Below are 21,416 nucleotides of genomic sequence, written 5' to 3'. Positions count from 1 at the left end.
TAAGCGGAAGAGGATGGATGGATACCAACAAATCTGTTCATGTCTGTAAGTGGTATAATGTACTCGTGAGGTGTCAACTGGAGAACTATGCATGTATTTGGTCTATATATCAGAAAAAGGCACAGCAGTGTTAAAGAAAGTTCAGAGAAAAGAGACTAGGCCAAATATAGGACTGCAGGGTATGAGCCATGAAGAAAAGGTTGCAGGAACCGGACCTTTTCAGTTTAAGTAAATGGAGATTAAGAGGTGACACGATCAAAGTGTCTGTGTAGATCTCAGTTTCTTAATTTAAAAGAAGAACATGGTGGAAATATTTTCTTCATGCAAAGAGCCAGAGACATAAACTATCAAGTAGTATATTGGAGTGTATGGTTTTAGAGACCTTTAAATTTCAATTTGGATGGCACAGTGCAGTAAAGAGATCATGGTTTGCATTCAGGACCCTCCCTTCATGGTGCTTGCATGTTCTCCGTATGTCTGCATGGGTTTATTAATTCATTGGTCAAGATTCTTGTTTTCAAAGTCCAACCTCGTGTGAAGGCCAGTCTCAAATTTTGCCCAATGCACTTTGAAATCAATTCAGCATTTTTAGACACCCAGGATTGCAGGGTTAATGGGAACAGAGAACATGATGGTATACCCATAAAAACAAAACTGAATGCAGTTTTTCATATTTATACTACAATTAGCGTATCAGATTAGAGAAAAACTAAAATAAATACCTTTGATGTATAGGCAAATATGTCAGCTATGATGCGCATGGATGGCTCTGGGGGAAAAATGTACGTATTACGGACCATGAACTCCTTCAAGATATCATTCTGGATGGTTCCTGTCAGTTTCTCAGCTGGGACACCTTGCTCTTCACCCGTTACAATGAACATGGCTAGGATAGGAATAACAGCGCCATTCATTGTCATAGAAACAGACATCTTCTCTAAAGGGATCCCATCAAAGAGAATTTTGGTATCCTCCACACTGTCAATGGCCACACCTGCCATACCAACGTCACCAAGAACTCTAGGGTTGTCTGAATCATAGCCACGATGAGTTGCCAAATCAAATGCTACTGAAAGTCCCTGCTGGCCAGCTGCAAAATCAAACACAAAGAAAAAACAGAAAACTTCATTAAGGCAGCGATATTTTTCAGAAAAATGGTATACACAAAGTCAGATTCTAAGAATTCTAATTCTAAGAATAAAAGTGATATACTGTAGCTCATTAGTTACTACCTTTTCAACAACCATCACCTCAGGGACCTCATTCATGAAACCTGTGAAGAGGCTTGAAATCTGCATAAGCCAATTCTCACGCAAATGTCTGGATTTATGAAAGAAAACTTGTTTAGGAACATTAATTATAAATACAAGATGGGAGACACTGTCCTATAGGAAGCAAACTCTGACAAGGATTTGAGTGACACAACATTTTCTTTGACTAAGCAATGCACAGAAGCAATTAAAAAGGCAAATAAAATGTTAGGTCATATCATAAAAACCGCTGAATTCAAGTCAAGGGACATTATGTTCAAACCATATAATACTCTAGTAAAACCACATCTAGAGTATTGCGTGTAGTTTTGGTCACCACGCTACAAGAAAGACATAGCAGCACTTGGGGCTGTGTAGAGGAGAGCAACCAAGTGCATCATGGAACTTAAGGGCATGTCCTACTCTGACAGACTAAGAAAATGATATCTGTTTAGTCTCTACTAGAGGGGACTGCATGGGGACCTCATCGAGGTCTTTAAAATTCACAAAGGCATTAATACGGTAGATCTAGCAACATTCTTTCAACTTAAGGGTAAATCGAGGATATCAGTGGAAATAAAGGGAAAGTGCATTTAGGACTGAAGCCATTAAGCAAAGAATTGTGGGAATCAAGAACAAACTACAGAGACATAGAGTTGAAGCAGAGGCCTTAGAAACCTTTAAGAAAATTCTAGATGGGAAATTGGGACAACCTAATTATTATCTAAACAAATGGGCTTGACGGACTGAACGGTCTACTCTCATTTGTCAAATTTCTTATCTTATGGATATATTAGCCTGCTGATCACAAACCTTCAAGTTTCACTATCACGTACCATTGTTTTGAAATTGCTTATACATTGCTGTATACCGTATATACTCACATATAAGTCAGGTCTTGAAACCTGAAAAATCGATCATAAAATCAGACCCTGACTTATGCGCACATTCGAACATGTGACGCTTAATTTTTATTTATTTATTTTTTTACATCTTTGTGCCTCCTCCAATCTCACTTGCTTTTTTCAACCTGAACTATGTCACACATGTGCGCTTAGTAGGAAGCTGAATGGACCCAATGATGGTAATTCTAGGCCATGGGTTGGCGGGGTGCAGTAAACCTTCCTCTGTTATTTCTGCAGACCAAATACGGGAAGTTCTGCCTGATTCAGCCTTGACAATGTCACTTCCGGTTCCGGCACCAAGAAAGACATCACTTCCTGTTCCAACCTCAAGAAAGACATCACTTCCGGTTCTGACCTCAAGAAAGACGTCATTTTCTGCAAAGATCTTTAAAGCCGCCATCTTTGCTTAAGTAAGTCAGTTCAGTTTCAGACTCCAACCAATGCACATCAGTGCTATTGTTCAAGCTCTTTTGCAGCCAGGGAAATAATACGAGTGGCTGCCCCAAACCTTTTTAAGTGTGCTGAGTCTGTTAATTTCATAACTGTTAAGCCTGTGTTGTGAGGCACCTGTGATCATGCAAGCTGACAGAAACCTGTCTTCTGATTGGCTTGTGACTTTAGCTCTCCCAGACCTTTTCCTATCAGAGTTTCTTATAGTTTCCAATTGCCTTTGGATTGTGTAGGACACCACTGGACTCACTGACACGTTGATTTTTTTTGCGATTTCTCTAAATGAAAGGCCTACACTTTTAAAGGTAACAATACTCTGGCAAATTTTCATTTGTTAATTGCCATTTTCTTGCCATTATCACTGGAATATTGTCCAAATAGTACTCCAGAGGGTGTAGTAACACAGTCAGTTCCCGGTCAGCTCTGCTTTAAGACGCACCGATGGTTTTTAAGTAATCAACAGAAGTTGGGACACCTGTGCAAATTGTTTGCTTCAACTGGCAAGGCCTAATTCACATAGACTGCTGCAGAACATCTGTAGGTTGTAACCTATTAGATGTTCCCTGAAGAAGACCCATTTGTAATATTCTGAAATTTCCTTTTTTTTTCCAGTTTTTGCTAAACAAAACTATAAATTTAGACCTTTGGCTGTTTACTGCTTACCATTTCACCATTTTAGGACATTCATTTAATTTCAGCTGATTAAATCTGAAGAAAAACGGAAAAATCTGAGGCGTTCTAAAACCTTTGACCAGTAGTGTACATTAGCAACCTTGTCCAGATTATCCAGTACAAATACTCAAATAACAGTACAAAACTGTGTGAACTACAAAAAAATAAAAACAATACATCCATCCATCCATCCATCCATTGTCTAACCCGCTGAATCCGAATAGGGTCACGGGGGTCTGCTGGAGCCAATCCCAGCCAACACAGGGCACAAGGCAGGAACCAATCCTGGGCAGGGTGCCAACCCACCACAGGACACACACAAACACACCCACACACCAAGCACACACTAGGACCAATTTAGAATCACCAATCCACCTAACCTGCATGTCTTTGGATTGTGGGAGGAAACCGAGCCGGAGGAAACCCACGCAGACACGGGGAGAACATGCAAACTCCACGCAGGGAGGACCCGGGAAGCGAATATTAATCATACAGATCAAAACCCTAATTTGATCTATCACCCAGCCCTATGAGGTACAGTATTACAGTATTTTTAAATGCCTGGGCAAGATCAACAAGCAGCCATTTATATAACAAAGGATTTGAAAGCTCGTCTGACACAGGCAACACCTCAGTGAAAATAATATGTGTTCAAATAAAAAGCTGCAAGGGTGTTACAGATTATGATAGACGGATGGGAGTGCCAGTCAGGATGGACCCCGTTTCCTTGGGAGGTCATTATAACGTATGTCATGAACAGAACGGTTACAGCCAGGAGGTGAGCATGAAGGAGCACTGTGTCAGCTAATGCAATGGTAATGGTATCCCAGCAGCAATGGATGGGAGGCCCATAACTGGCTGGGAGAAGCATCCTAATTGGGATCAGCAGCAGCCTTTTTCCTATTCGGGAGGCCAGAAGAAATGGGGGTCAGTAGAAGACTGAATCCCTGTAATAAGAATATAAGTTTAATGTCATTGTGCTCTGTACAAAAAATATTTAATAAATCCACTCACATGTACAGGCCAGATTTAACACAGGGGGGCTCTCAGCATTTCAAACTGCTAGGCAAAGCATAGGACAAGATAGACAAAGACAAATGGACAACATGCACTATTTCTGTGTGTTAAGAGTCAGCATGCCTCTCTTTGCCTTGTTTGGAATGGCATGATTTACAGTGGTGCTTGAAAGTTTGTGAACCCTTTAGGATATTCTATATTTCTGCATAAATATGACCTAAAACATCATCAGATTTTCACTCAAGTTCTAAAAGTAGATAAAGAGAAACCAGTTAAACAAATGAGACAAACATATTATACTTGGTCATTTATTTATTGAGGAAAATGATCGAATATTACATATCTGTGAGTGGCAAAAGTATGTGAACCTCACGGATGATCAGTTAGTTTGAAGGTAAAATTCGAGTCCGGTGTTTTCAATCAATGGGATGCCAATCAGGTGTGAGTGGGCACCCTGTGTTATTTAAAGAACAGGATCTATCAAAGTCTGCTCTTCACCACACATGTTTGTGGAAGTGTATCATGGCACGGACAAAGGAGATTTCTGAGGACCTCAAAAAAAGAGTTGTTGATGCTCATCAGGTTGGAAAAGATTACAAGACCATCTGTAAAGAGTTTGGACTCCACCAATCCACAGTCAGACAGATTGTGTACAAATGGAGGAAATTCAAGACCCCAGGGTAACTTCTAAGCAACTGAAGGCCTCTCTCATATTGGCTAATGTTCATGTTCATGAGTCCACCATCAGGAGAACACTGAACAACAAGGGTGTGCATGGCAGGGTTGCAAGGAGAAAGAAAGCCACTGCTCTCCAAAAAAAACATTGCTGCTCGTCTGCAGTTTGCTAAAGATCACGTGGACAAACCAGAAGGCTATTGGAAGAATGTTTTGTGGACAGAGACCAAAATAAAACTTTTTGGTTTGAATGAAAAGTGTTATGTTTGGAGAAAGGAAAACACTGCATTCCAGCATAAGAACCTTATCCCATCTGTGAACCATGGTGGTGGTAGTATCAGGGTTTGGGCCTGTTTTGCTGCATTTGGGCCAGGACGGCTTGCCTTCATTGATGGAATAATGAATTCTGAATTATATCAGAGAATTCTAAAGGAAAATGTCAGGGCATCTGTCCATGAACTGAATCTCAAGAGAAGGTGGGTCATGCAGCAAGACAACGACCCTAAGCACACAAGTCGTTCTACCAAAGAACAGTTAAAGAAGAATAAAGTGAATGTTCTGAAATGGCCAAGTCAAAGGCCTGACCTTAATCCAATCGAAATGTTGTGGAAGGACCTGAAGCGAGCAGTTCATGTGAGGAAACCCACCAACATCCCAGAGTTGAAGCTCTTCTGTACGGAGGAATGGGCGAAAATTCCTCCAAGCCGGTGTGCAGGAATGATCAGAAGTTACCGGAAACGTTTAGTTGCAGTTATTGGGGGGTCACAACAGACACTGAAAGCAACGGTTCACATACTATTGCCACTCACAAATATGTAATAGTCGATCATTTTCCTTAATAAATAAATGACCAAGTATAATATTTTTGTCTCATTTATTTAACTGGTTTCTCTATCTTATCTACTTTTAGGACTTGAGTGAAAATCTGATATGTTTAGGTCATATTTATGCAGAAATATAGAAAGCTCTAAAGGGTTCACAAACTTTCAAGCAGCACTGTACCTAAGTAAGGGCCTGCACATGGAGAAAGATTATAAAGCCGTAGAACATTGCCCGGCACACCAGGAAGCCGACAGACGAATAGGAGACTATATACATCAAGCTTCCACTTCGGTAATTGTCTTGCCATTGGCTTCCTTTCATCTGTCATGCAGCGTAAATTGTCATTAAAGAAAGCTAAGTTATTTTCTCTTATGTAATTTCTTACCGCTGTATCACTATGGGAGGGAAACTGCCTCGTTAATATAGGTTCAGGTTACTTAAAAAGCCGCAATTAAAAAGAACTTATTCCAACCAGGGAGCTATCGCCCCCAAGAGAAAAACAATCCCATACACTGGAAGGCAGCATCTCTTGTGGCAAGCCCCTACAGCATACTGAAACCCGCAGGACAGTATGGGAGTTGTGGTCCCATAGGGCTACCCCTGTTGGGTTCTACGTGGGCCACCAGGGGGAGCTATCAAGAGATGAATGCCTTGTTATAGGGTAGTCTGCCTGACTGGGAAGTGCTTCCTGGAGACAATGGTGTGGGGAACTGAAAATGCTTCAAGCTGGGTTTTGCCCCAGGGATTCAGAATGCAGAGTGGGCAACACTCGACTGGGAAGAGTGGAGGAGTCAAGAAAAGAAAAGGAGTGGATTGAATTGTGCATTGCTGAGGAAATAAAGCCTTTTGAAAATTTAAATAACTTGGTTTGAACCAGAGACTGTCCTTGCATAGTTGTGTCTGAGGTTTGGGGCATAGGGACACTCCCTAGGGGCCACAAGACACACCAAAGAAGAAAACGGTGTCCAAATTACAATATTTAAAGAGCAAGATTAGAATTTATTGTAACTTAACTAACTATATATAAAAATAAAATCTAACAAAAAAGCACAGCAGAGGCATAAGAGCTCATAGCTGCAATTAATGACTGTTTTAAATCCAGTATGTCAAAACACCAAAAAGAAAAGCCTATCAAGATTTAATATCCTCTAGTAATCAAGGAAAAATACAGAATTTAAAACTTACTGAACCTTTAAGATCTGGTAGTTAAAAAAAATATTACTTTTGATGTTCTGGCAGAGTGTATTAAACAAAAAACTAACTGTTACATTTAATTTTAGTAAGGCAAATTTGTGGCAGATGTGAAAAAAACTTAAAGAAACAAACTTGGGTGGAATTTTAGGTATGGAGACGTATGTGGGAGAGCAGTGGGGTTGGTTTAAAGCTCTGCTTCAAACAGCACTGGACAAGTAAATCCTAAAGTTTAAAATCAAAAGCAAACTTAAATCATCAAGAGATGAGCAGACAATTGAAAAAAATGAAAAAGAAATTAAAGGAAAAAAAAATGAATTTACAATGCATACTAGTTAAAAAACTCCAGCAGTAACCGCAGAACTTATGAGCAGGAAGACAACAGTGAAAGGAAAAATGAAAAACATCAAAAGGGAGTTAGAGCAGCCAAAGAGCTGAAAAATGGACATGTCAGGCCTAACGGGCTACTTTGTTACTTCAGTAGCACAAAAATGAATGATCAAAGGGGAGGTGATCTACAGTGGATTCACAAAGTATTCACACCCCTTCACTTTCTGCACACTTTATAATGTTGTAGACATAAATGTTCATACATTTCCTTACTGAGATGACATTAAATGGATTTAAAAAGCATTACTATTATTTACAATGGCTATTACTGTGTGAAATGACTGATGTTCAATTTATTATTCACATATGGCTGCAAAGCCCTATTTTCAGCAGCTATTTCCTTCTGTGCCCTAATGGACAACTCCCTTTGCTTATCCTTAATTCATCTTCTTCTTCTGGCTGCTCCTGTTAGGGGTCACCATAGCAGATCATCAGAGGATCTTTTTCCATCTCTTCCTCTCCTCTATAACTTGCTCTGCCACACCTACAACCTGCATGTCCTCTCTCACTACATCTATAAACCTTCTCTTAGGCATTCCTCAGTTCCTCTTACCTGGCAGCTCTAACCCTAGAATTCTTCCCCCACTATACCCAGCATCTCTACTCTGCACATGACCAAACCAATGCAATCTCTCCTCTCTGACTTTATCTCCAAACTGTCCAACCTGAGTTGACCCTCTAATGTACTTGTTCCTAATCCTGTCCATCCTCTTCAGTCTCAATGCAAATCTTAGCATCTTTAACTCTGCCACCTCCAGCTCTGTCTCCTGCTTTCTGGTCAGTGCCACCATCTCCAACCCATATAATATAGCTGGTCTCACTATCATTTTGTAGACCTTTCCTTTCACTCTTGCTGATACCCGTCTGTCACAAACCATTCCTGACACTCTTCTCCACCCACTCCAGGCCCCTCATGGACCCTGTGATCATCAGAGGTGACTGTGTGCAGACCTATAAATATCTGGGAGTGCAGCTGGATGACAAATTGGACTGGACTGCCAATACTGATGCTCTATGTAAGAAAGCTCAGAGCAGACTATACTTTCTGAGAAGGTTGGCATCCTTCAACATCTGCAGTAAGATGCTGCAGATGTTCTACCAGACGGTCGTGGCGAGTGCCCTCTTCTACGTGGTGGTGTGCTGGGGTGGCAGCATAAAGATGAAAGACGCCTCACGCCTGGACAAACTTGTTAAGAAGGCAGGCTCCATTGTAGGATTAAAGTTGGACAGTTTAACATCTGTGGCAGAGCGACGGGCACTAAGCAAACTCCTGTCAATCATGAAGAATCCACTGCATCCACTTAACAGTGTCATCTCCAGACAGAGGAGTAGCTTCAGTGACAGACTTTTGTCACTGTCCTGTTCCACTGACAGACTGAGGAGATCGTTCCTCCCCCACACTATGCGACTCTTCAATTCCACCCGGGGGAGTAAATGCGAACATTAATTTTATTTTAATTCTTTTCATTTTTATTACTCTTTAATTTAATATTGTTTCTTTGTATCAGTATACTGCTGCTGGATTATGTGAATTTCCCCTTGGGATTAATAAAGTATCTATCTATCTATCTATCTATACTGCTTGCACTCTCTTTTCACCCCTCTTGCACAATTCCTATTACTCTGTACTGTTGATCCCAAGTATTTAAACTCATCCACCTTCGCCAATTCTACTCCCTGCACTTTCACCATTCGACGGACCTCCCTCTTATTCACACACATGTATTCTGCCTTGCTGGTCCTACTAATCTTCATCCCTCTCTTCCCTTCTCTAGAGCAGATCTCCACCCCTCCAAGGTCTCCTCAACCTGTTCCCTACTCTCGCTACAGCTCACAATGTCATCAGCAAACATCATCGTCCAATTTCATCTGTCAACCTGTCTATTACAACTGTAAATAAGAAAGGGCTCAAAGCCTATCCCTGATGCCATCCCACCTCTAGCTTGAACACATCTGTCACTCCTAGCGCAGACCTCACTATTGTCATACTTCCCTCGTCAATATCCTGTACCACTCTTACATACTTCTCTGTTTATCCTCTACACAACAGACTTCTAGCACAATACCAGCGCTTGCCAACTACAGAAATTTTCAGATGACTCTTCCATCATTGGCTGCATTAATTAAATCAGAGGAGTCACAGTACTGAAAGGTTGTGGACATCATCTTGTGGTGCAAGGAGAACAACCTGCAACTCAACATCAGCAAGAGAAAAGAGCTGGTAGTTGACTTCCAACATGCCAAGGAGCCTCTGAGGCGAGTCACCATTCAGGGGAAAGACGTGGAAGTGGCACAGAGCTAAAAGGACCTGGGGGTTCACATAAACAACAAACTGGACTGGTCTGACAACACAGTGGCCAGAGCTGACTGGACTTGCTAAGGAGACTCTCAAGTCTTTTACGATGTGCAGCAAGATGCTGGAAATGTTCAATCAGTCCATATTTGTCAGTGGGTTGTTCTACGCTGTTGTCTCCTAGGGAAGCAACTTGACCTGAAAAGAAGCACAATGCCTAAACAAAGCTATCAGGAAAGCCTGCTCCACCACAGGGTGAACCCTGGACAAGGCACATGGTAGGTATGGGGCATCACATCAGTATTCCCTCAGTTTTGACCAGTTTCTCTGTTCCTACACTGAGTAGAACCCCCATAGCATGATGCCGCCGCCACCACCACCATGCTTCGTCGTGGAGATAGTATTAGAATGGTGATGAGGTATAGTGCTTGGAGTTGAGAGTTCAATTTTTGTGTCATCAGACCAGAGAATCAATTTCCTCAGGCTCTCAGAGTTCTTCAAATGCCATTTGGGAATACTCCACACAACTGAGCCTTCCATGTAGTCATACTATAATAAATAACTGATTGTTTTCACTTTGTCATTATGGGTTATTGAGTGTTGATTGATAGGGGTCTGAGTACTTTCAGAATCATTTCTACCCTGTGTTGTTTGTAGTGATGGCCAAGAAAAATTGTTAATGTCGTGTTTTTATGAACAATGAAGGCAACACATAGGCATCAATTGGGACCAAAGCTGAAAACAACAAAATAATACCAAAAATATTCATTGTTGAGAGATGATTGCTATTTTAAACTTAGCATTAATATGCAGGTGAACAATGGCTTTAGCTCTTTCAAAAATTGAGGGCTTTGCTATGATGAAAAATGTTCAGTAATGTAATCAGTAAAAAAGATAAAAAGTACTGTCACACGCAGTACTTTGATGCACCTTTGACCAATACGCATCATACCACCCATCTCCGTCCGAATCCTGTTACGTACAGAATGTAATGTAAAATGTAAAAACTACGGATGTGCTGATCTAAATTGTCCAATTTTCAATAAAAAAGATTCAATCAGTGATTGGTAAATTAGCCACAATAATATTAGCTACGATATTCTCAGCCCCTGCTTTCCTAAACTTTACAGTGTTCCTTAATACAAGGTATTAGTGTAGCTGAAACAGCATACTTCTTTTTATTTTTTTGGGGAGGACCTAAATTCCTGCAGTGTAAACAAACAGCAGTGAGTGAAGGCTCATTTTATTAGAGAGTTAGAGGAATGGGAGGTTGGTATTGAGAGGCGATTGGAATATCAGCCTTTACGTTAAAGAAAGTGGAGTAATAAACTGAAAAAAGGGAACTGAAGAAGTCATCACGGTAAGAAAAGCTACTTTAATCTCCTTAGTGTTACATTGTTTCTCGAAAAAGCAAGAAAACATTGCATTTTTGCCTTGAAAAATTCAACTTTTATTAACCCTCATCTTTCTACTGTAAATTGTGCACAACTGTCACTTTCGGATTCATCAGAATCACTTTCGGTTTCACAGTTTACTACCTGAAGATAGATTCACTTTGTCATCTGTGCTGAGGAGAGGTTCCTAAACAACACTCCTCTTATCACAGTCAAGAGTACGCAACACCTGGGCTGCTAAAAAATATTTCTCACGCAATGCCATTACGAGAACAGAGGAAGACACATCTACGCTGTTGACCGGGTAACACTCTGGCCTGATGCTTACATGAGACATTTATACCATTGCCCGAGTAATGCTCAGCAGTAATGCTGTTGACACTTTTACAGCCCGAGTAATCCTCAAGTCTAACACTTACGTGAGACGTGACTATACAGTTGCCTGTGTGACACTCTTGACTAACACTTTTATTTAGCTCCGTTTTTAAAGCCCGTGTGATGCTCAGGTCTAAGTAAGGAGGTTGAGGGATTCAGACCTTATTGCTTTGTATTTTAAATTAAAATGCACAATGTTTCAGTTTGTTTTAAGTGCAGCACCTTACATATTTAATTGGGAAAAAGAAAAGATAAAGACGAATTTGAAATTATGCTAGTGTTTATTATTTGTTTCTGTTATCATACAGCGTACATTTTGGTAAGAAACAAGAACTTCATAATTAAAATAATGACCCATATTTATAATTACACCTCAAGAATTACGAACGTCTAGGAGATACACTGAAGAAGAAAAAAAAACACACATGTATAAATATATTAAATGTACATTTTAACAGCAAACATCTGCATTGCCATTAATAATTTAAAATTGACTAAGGCCTAGAAGTGCATTTAAATTTACATATAATCAGCGTTTAATTGCCAATATCAATTGACTTATTGTTTGAGAATATATATATGTTTTTGTTTTTAGGGAAAGGGTGAAAACTACTTTTTTAATTGAACCTTTTCAGATAAGTACATTACAAAAAAAATTAAACAATATGGCAGCTTGTAATTATGAAAAGCTTTATTTTCTTTTATGTCATACGTATTATGGGTAAATATTTTTACATATATTTTATTAGTTTTATCTGTATTAGTATTTTTTTATGGTCCTTGAACAATAGACATACAGAACTTAATTTTGGTAATAAAAAACACTTGTGGTCTATAGTTTAATTATAAAAATACCAAAGTTAACACTTTAATATCAGACATAACACTTCAATACATCTGGTTATGCAGCAGCTTAGTGTAAAAAGATGTTTGGAGGAGGAGGAGGTAGGGAGCATGCACTGATACTGTGTGTTGCTGCACCCTTTACATCAGGGGTCTCCAACCTTTTTTCCCCTGAGAGCTACTTTTACAAAATGAAAATGGCCGAGAAGTCCTCCTGTTTTCTAACGTTTATTCCCATAGCTTATTTTAACCCAAACAAACTGAACATGCTTTTTTGCCTGAACATTTACAAAATGTTGGTGTTCACAACTCACATTTTGCATTAAAACATAACAAAAAAAATATTTAGTTCACCTGCCAAGTGCATTTTGTACGTCTGTATGCATTTCCTAGTGTATCTCACACTATTGAATTAAAACATGAATGCTGTCAAAACAAAACAATGCAATTCCAAATCCACAGATCTGACTTCTTCATTTGTCATTTTGTTCCATGTCACTGTGTCACTTTATTCACTGGTCCAGTTGTATGCGTGATGTGTTTTTCAGTTAGTCAGATGACTGCCACTGCATGGAGTCAACAGGAGAGGCAGGTGTCTGGTGGAGTGGAGCCACTGAGGTTCACTCTCATGGAGTCATTTCAATGTTCCTCTGTCAGTCTTGTTCTGAACTTTGACTTCATGACATTCACGTCAGACTCACAGAGGTATGGAGACCCAAACAAAGCAGACATTTTCAGAGCTGCAGCTTGGTGAAGATTCTTATAGTTAGCGGGCTCTGCTAAGCTCCAGAAATGCTGAGAATGCTGTTGAGACTTTAACTGCACATTAGTTTGAAAGTTTACTAATATATAATATATTAAATCCAATGTCTGTCTGTCATCTGTCCGCTTTTCACGAGAGAACTACTTAATGGATTTGTCTACAATATTATTGAACATTCTGGTTGATTGTGCAACGTCTCTCATTGCGCTATGTATCACAGCTCGCTTGCGGTATTGATTTATTAGCGCCAATCCAAGAAACACGCAGCCTGCCGAAGGGAGCAGGGAGGGGTTCGGTGGGCTTCTCACTCACTCGCCAGCTTTGGGGCGTGTTCCTTTGTTTAATAAAGTGTTACTTAGGTCTTGATGAGTTTAAGTCCGGACATTATCTTAAATGTATGCCACATTGAAAAGATAGATTGCAATTCAGATTGTGGATCATGATGTGATTTTTTGGAAAGATTGCTCACCCCTAATTTGACAAATCAAGTTTTCAAATTTATGTAGGATTCATTAACCCTTTGCCGAGCTACTTGGAAAGGAGTCGCGAGCTACCGTGACATGTTGGAGACACCTGCTTTAAAGGAATAATGGCAAAAAAAAAATTGAAATCGGTAGTGGAACTGGCCAATCAAGTGACATGAAATCGGTAAGTAATGAAAGTCTTAATTCACTTAAAAAGTTAAATCATATATTGCACTAGGTAGCTTCAGCATGTAGTGAATGTAACTGATAGCCTCAAGCAGTGTAACAGTTAAATATTAAAAGCTAAAGCCTATATCTTTTCTCTAAAAGTATTCTGGAAGGCCATCACTAGTTACAAAAACTAAGTTTTGGAATGAGCCAAGTAAATAAAAGATGGCAGAAATATTTCTTAGGTCAAAAGATAATGGTGGAAAGGTAATTGTGTCCTTTAGGAGATTATTTGTGCCCTTTAAGCTCAAGAATACACTGGTAAAATTTATAAGTCAGAAGGTAGGTAAAATGCAAGACGGGGGCTATTATATCCATTCAGAAATGTATTAATGTTTATTAGGCATTAGAATATATTGGTGACTAGGCAAAAACTCAAGAAAGTTGGGGTCAGATAATGTAGAGAAATATATAGAGTGAGCTAATGTTATGATAAGAAAATTGTAGTAAAATGAGGTACCACCAAAATATGGCACTCACTTCATTGAACTAACATGGCTTTTGTGCATCTATACAATAAAGTCTAAATTCTGATTGCCCATCCATGAATTCCAAGAGGGAACAGATCTTTCGCTACAGCACAGCATGGACCATACCACACACCTACAAATCTACAAATCAATACACCAAATACCTTTAATGTTGTCCCTGTAGAATTTATTGCTTTCTTCCACTGTGCTGAAGCCTGCATACTGGCGGATCGTCCAGGGTCTGTAGGTGTACATGGTGGGGTAAGGGCCTCGAGTGAAAGGATTGACACCAGGTAACTCATCTCGAAAGTTCTCTGTATCCTGCTGGGAGTATACTGGTTTGATGCTGATTCCTTCTGGAGTGTGCCATATTAACTCCTCTGGATTCTTCCCTTTAAGCTGTTTCTTTGCCAAGGAGGCCCACTGTGGATTCAGTTGCTCGTGATCCAGTGAGGTTGCTACCCGGAAGTACCTGCAGCCAAATCTAGACAACTGAGGGAAGGCACTTTGTGATTTCAGCAGCTTTCTGCGGTGTAAGGATAAACAGATTTGCCGAACTCCCAACATTCTTCAACCTCTTCTTGAATTAATTTGACATGTGAAAGCTAAAATTAAAAAAAAAAAATGCACATTAAACAAAGGCAAGTTTCAAGATGCACTGTACACCAAGTCAAATACCTTCTTCTAATGGGATGGTGGAAAAAGCTTTCCGACTTTACGCAACAAAGTCTCATGCCAGTCTCACCAGGCTTTCATTTATGATTCTATATTGACCTGGCCTTGAGTGTGAACGCATGTGCACTGTGAAGTCCTCAGGCTGGTTCCTGCCCAGTGTGATACTGAGGAGACTGAACCCACCTTCCAATGAACCTACAGTTAAAATAAATAGGATTGGAAAATGCATGTAGGAAGACAACAGAAGAAAGAGACAACAACTGATGAAGCAGAAAATATCCACACGTCAATCTGATTTTCAAAATTGCTCTTCCTCTTACACAGTAGTTGACGCCGTACACTATTCCAGGGGTGGCGAACTCCACGCCACGAGGTTTTCATTCTTATCATCTTCTTAATTAGTGAGCCATTTTTGCTGCTAATTAACTTCTTTTGCCTTCATTTTAATCAGCTTGACTCAGGCCCATTAGTTGTCTCTTTTTCCTTAATTAGTAGCCAAATAATAATGAGACATCAAACAAGCCACCACATAACCAGCTCCCCTGTGCCCATCACACAATATCTGAAATTAAAGAGAGGTGATGGTCTTGGTAAAGCTGATCTCTCAGGTCACCAAAACATATTGACGGTTCTCTTAAAAGAACAGAAAAACAACAGTTTTGGAAATGTGTGCTGTGGCAGAATGAGAGCAGCAACAAGCCATTGAATTAAATAACAGGTTTAATTAACAGCAAGAATTGGCTTATCATTAAGAAAGAGATTGGAGTGAAATTGGTTAGAGTTTGAAGCCCCACTTTAGCTGGTCATCTGTTAGCTCGTTTCACATCTCATTTCTGCTTGGCTGTAATTTAATGAAGAAAGGAATCAATTCAGAGGGCTGAACTCTTCTAACTGGGCTATTAAAGTGATGGGGAAAAAGTTAATTAGCAGTGAAAACTGGTGACTGATTAGGAAAAGGGTGAGAATGAAAATCTGTAGCCACTGCGGCACTCCAGGCCTGGAGTTCGCCACCCCTGCACTATTCTGATGCCATTGGGTGAAAAGCAGTGCCCAATACAAAAGAGAATGGCAGACCATCATAGTGACTAATAGTTGAATGAAACTCCTCTAACTATCCATCAACCTCACAATACGATTGCCTTTACATTTACAAAGTTTACCATTGGCTACTGGAGCACAACTCCTCTTTAACATTTTAATCTGCAATTTTAGTCTCATCCAAAATGCTAATGTCAGTAACTTTTCATGGACTGCGTGTTCACGTCTCAAGTAAAGATCATGGAGCCTTTTACTTTCAATTATAAGTCTGCGTGATGGTCTGTGTTGGCTCCATGCTCCCTGTTGCATTAAACCCGAACCGTCAATTGTCATGAACTGAGTTGAGCCAGGCAAATGAGGGCACACACTTACAGCAAGGCTAAAGAGCAAAAGTGACAAGTGCTTTTATTTAAAACAATCCAAAACATGGCAGTGTTCAAAAGTGCAGTGATCAAAGTCCTCAATAAATAGCCAATAAATTAATAATGCCATAAAACCAAAGTGAATGTGGAGGTAAAAAGTGATTAGTAAATAATCCATAAAATCGAAGCTAAAAATCACACAGCTAGAATCTGTTCTATAGAACATTGCACAAGCCCTGGTGCATTCTTCTCAAACTGACGTCTCCTCTGCTTATCCCACACGAGACCTTGCAGCAGAGGAGACGTCCAACTGACAGGCACAGCCAAACTTCTTCACAGGCTCGGGGGTCCTGCTGTCTCACAGGCTCCCTGCAGGGCGCGGGGCCGAACCTCACACTTCCTCCTCTTGCTGCCACTCCAGTGCCATACGGCAAACCACTCCAGTTACACCAACAAATGCTTAGCTGAATGGCCCTCTGCAGCTCCTGAGTGTCATCCCAATGCTCCATCAAGGATCCTTCCTCCCGGCTGCCTGCCTCCATCCCCTCACACACTGGTGTGTCTCTCGATCTTGCCTTTGTTTGTTCAAGCTCTCTCTCTCTCTCTTGTTCTCCTTTTTAACCTCAGTCTTGATCTTTTCGTTCTCTGTCCCTCTCTGTTCCCCTATCTGCTGTGCAGGCTCCTCTTTATATGTCCTGATTGGGCGTAGATGCGGCCCTCTACCCACAGGAGCGTGTGATCGGCTAAGCCCTGCAATCAACTCCGGAGCAGCACCATCATGCGCACATCTGCACCTATTCTAAGCCTGCACGCCCCCGGGATGCTGATTATTTAAAATCTGCTCTATGCCACAGACCACTTATGACAGTCTGTAAATCAATAACCCCAGGGAGAACTAATCCTATGTGAATCGACACATCAGTAAAATGAAGTAATTTCAGCAATTTGGACACGGTTATATTTCAGCCAGGGTTCCTCCTCTGGCTGGAGTTCAGATCTTTGTTTTAGGTCTTCTTTGTTCATGTCTAATGCTTTTATGTTCATATTTTCAATTATGTTAGAGATATTACTTACGGTGCCCTTCATAATGTTTGGGATAAAGGCACATTTTTCTTTCATTTGCCCCTCTGCTCCACAGTTTAAAACTGCAAGTCAGACACGATTAAAGCACACACTAAAGTGTTTCATTTGAGAGTATTTGCATACATTTTGGTCACAACATGTGGAAATGAAAACACTTTTTATACATCGTGAGGGAAGCCCAAAGGCCCATCCTTCCTTCCTAAAGGGGACACTGCCTCCCCTAAAATGCTAGATGGCAGCTCCCCTGGAGTGTAGCGGCTCCCTGGATTCCCGCAGGGCGTCCTGGGACTTGGAGTTCGGTTTCTCAGCCCTGTTGGGTGCTGCCAGGGGGAGCTTTCGAAGGACATGAGGACTCATCCTATCCCTATAGCCCAGAAGTATTAGGTAGTCACGAGGACGGAAGCCCTGATGCACTTTCGGGCTGAAGAAAAAAGCCAGTTCTTCATTGGACCCAGAAATGCTACCCAGTCATGTGGTTGGAAGGACAGAACCACTTCTGGGTCAAGGACTATTTAAAGGACTGCTGGGAACCCAGCAAGTGAGCCAGAGTCGGGTGGAGGTGGACAAAGCTTGCTGGGAGGTGTGGAAAAGAATTGGAGAGACAATTTTGTATTGTTTAAATGTTATTTACCTGTGTTATTGTGGCTGTGGTGCTTAAGGCACTGTTACTAGAAAGAAAAGTCATTAAAATACTCCTTAGTACTTTTACTTGGTGTCTAGAGCGTCTGTTGGGGTCAACGGGGCAACAGCGTTTTACAACATATAATTTTTATATTTTTTCATTTATCCATTCACTAGCAAAATACCCGCGAGAAGTAGTGTGTTAAAGAAGGAAAGAAAAAGAAAAGGAAACTTTTTGAAAATAACGTAACATGATTGTCAATGTAATTGTTTTGTCACTGTTATGAGTGTTGCTGTCATATATATATACATATATATATATATATATATATATATATATATATATATAGCAAAACACCAGCTGAGTGTGTTGTGTTAAAGAAGTTATGAAAAAGTAAAGGAAACATTTTAAAAATAACGTAACATTATTGTCAAAGTAATTGTTTTGTGTATTTGGCGGCAGCGTCACGAAGTTGTTTTCGTCTAGCTGCATCAGAAAATGTACCACGACGTCTGACACGCCTCCTTTTTAGTGTTTTCTCACAGCTTGGATTGCTGCTGTCATAATGGGTTTGAGTCTACATATATATATATATATATATATAATATATATATATATATATATACACACACATACATATTTTCATATCTATATACATATCTACATATATACATAACTATCTACATCATATATATACACACACATACAAGGCGCTACACGACGGCTGTGGTATAGAAATTACATTTTCTATGTGAACGTCCAAATTTCTGCCTCTGGTAATGTGCCTTACCAGCATTACCAGCAATTAAAGAAAATTAGTTTTGTGTCCTCTGCAGTGTTAAGAGAGAAAGGCTTTGGTTTGGGATAAAAGGAAAAATGGTGTAAAGAAAGGAAAGTTGCCTTTTTCTTTTATATAGTGTAGAGAGATGTCTTCGCTGACGATATGAGAGCCTTTTGGGGACAGTCGCGGTGGGTCTTGTGTAGACTGGTGAGACGTCCCTGCCATTAATCGGCTGTGATGGCACTGTCAGTCCTCCACTCGTGTGCGTGTCTTCATAATCCGAGCTGACGACCTCATAATCGTATACAGTATGTGCAAAAGAAAGTGTGAAGCGCCTTAATATTAGTTTGCCGCGGTGTAGAAAAGGGGTCCCGTGTTTACACTTGTCTGGGCTATAGCGCAGGGGGAGGATGAAAAGAATTAAAAGTGCTCACTTTGACTTAAGGCTTTTGCTGGGCAGGAGACGCCACTTTTTGCAGACACGTTCACGTGATCAAAAGTCTCCGCTCTCTTTGGAGGTCATTCATATATATATATATATATAAATATATATATATATATATATATATATATATATATATATATATATATAGTGGTGTGAAAAACTATTTGCCCCCTTCCTGATTTCTTATTCTTTTGCATGTTTGTCACACAAAATGTTTCTGATCATCAAACACATTTAACCATTAGTCAAATATAACACAAGTAAACACAAAATGCAGTTTTTAAATGATGGTTTTATTATTTAGGGAGAAAAAATCCAAACCTACATGGCCCTGTGTGAAAAGTAATTGCCCCTTGTTAAAAATAACCTAACTGTGGTGTATCACACCTGAGTTCAATTTCCGTAGCCACCCCCAGGCCTGATTACTGCCACACCTGTTTCAATCAAGAAATCACTTAAATACAGAGAACAGAGAAGTAGACCAAAAGCACCTCAAAAGCTAGACATCATGCCAAGATCCAAAGAAATTCAGTAACAAATGAGAACAGAAGTAATTAAGATCTATCAGTCTGGTAAAGGTTATAAAGCCATTTCTAAAGCTTTGGGACTCCAGCGAACCACAGTGAGAGCCATTATCCACAAATGGCAAAAACATGGAACAGTGGTGAACCTTCCCAGGAGTGGCTGGCCGACCAAAATTACCCCAAGAGCGCAGAGACAACTCATCTGAGAGGTCACAAATGACCCCAGGACAACGTCTAAAGGACAGCAGGCCTCACTTGCCTCAATTAAGGTCAGTGTTCACGACTCCACCATAAGAAAGAGACTGGGCAAAACGGCCTGCATGGCAGATTTCCAAGACGCAAACCACTGTTAAGCAAAAAGAACATTAGGACTCGTCTCAATTTTGCTAAGAAACATCTCAATGATTGCCAAGACTTTTGGGAAAATACCTTGTGGACTGATGAGCCAAAGTTGAACTTGTTGGAAGGCAAATGTCCCGTTACATCTGGCGTAAAAGGAACACAGCATTTCAGAAAAAGAATATCATACCAACAGTAAAATATGGTGGTGGTAGTGTGATGGTCTGGGCTTGTTTTGCTGCTTCAGGACCTGGAAGGCTTGCTGTGATAGATGGAACCATGAATTCTACTGTCTACCAAAAAATCCTGAAGGAGAATGTCCGGCGATCTGTTCGTCAACTCAAGGTGAAGCGATCTTGGGTGCTGCAACAGGACAATGACCCAAAAAACACCAGCAAATCCACCTCTGAATGGCTGAAGAAAAACAAAATGAAGACTTTGGAGTGGCCTAGTCAAATTCCTAACCTGAATCCAACTGAGATGCTATGGCATGACCTTAAAAAGGCGGTTCATGCTAGAAAACCCTCAAATAAAGCTGAATTACAACAATTCTTCAAAGATGAGTGGGCCAAAATTCCTCCAGAGCTGTAAAAGACTCATTGCAAGTTATCGCAAACGCTTGATTGCAGTTATTGCTGCTAAGGGTGGCCCAACCAGTTATTAGGTTCAGGGGGCAATTACTTTTTCACACAGGGCCATGTAGGTTTGGATTTTTTTTCTCCCTAAATAATAAAAACCATCATTTAAAAACTGCATTTTGTGTTTACTTGTGTTATATTTGACTAAAGGTTAAATGTGTTTGATGATCAGAAACATTTTGTGTGACAAACATGCAAAAGAATAAGAAATCAGGAAGGGGGCAAATATTTTTTCACACCACTGTACATATATAGCAAAATACCCGAGCCTCGCAGCGGAGAAGTAGTGTGTTGAAGTAATGAAAAAGAAAAGAAAACATTTTAATAATAACGTAACATGATTGACATTGTCATGAGTGTTGCTGTCATATATATATATACATATATATATATATATACACACACATACATAAACATATATATACATATACACACATATATACAGTATATATACATATACATCTACATATATATACATATATGTGCACAAAACCACGCTTTTATCAAGGCTTCCGTCGGGTAGTCTTTTGAAATGAAATTTTCCTCCAATCAGTCGTAGCAACGCACTTTCTTCCAACTGTTACATTTTTGTAGCTCTGATGTGTGCATCAATGTAATCGGTGTTCCAGGAATCATGCATTGACAGAAGTTTCCCTTTGCTTGGAATGCAAAGTGTGATTAAATGCGTTATTTTTTAACGCGTTATG

The 21,416-nt window shown here is 40.1% G+C and overlaps 1 protein-coding gene across 2 annotated transcripts in view; it reads right to left on the bottom strand.

Moving 5' to 3' along the window:
• mut (methylmalonyl CoA mutase) overlaps positions 1-21,416 on the bottom strand; it is a 127,526-nt gene that overhangs the window by 95,650 nt on the left and 10,460 nt on the right. For both annotated transcript variants that reach the window (XM_039749442.1, XM_039749441.1), the window contains exons 2-3: positions 14,367-14,807; positions 723-1,090 (exon numbers count right to left, since the gene is read on the bottom strand). In XM_039749442.1, the coding sequence (XP_039605376.1) occupies positions 723-1,090; positions 14,367-14,769 (771 nt within the window). In that variant the 5' untranslated portion in view covers positions 14,770-14,807. The remainder of the gene's footprint in view (positions 1-722; positions 1,091-14,366; positions 14,808-21,416) is intronic.

Source organism: Polypterus senegalus, chromosome 3 (assembly GCF_016835505.1).
Source record: "Polypterus senegalus isolate Bchr_013 chromosome 3, ASM1683550v1, whole genome shotgun sequence".
NCBI lineage: Eukaryota > Metazoa > Chordata > Cladistia > Polypteriformes > Polypteridae > Polypterus > Polypterus senegalus.
This window is presented reverse-complemented; position numbering and strand designations above follow the sequence as displayed.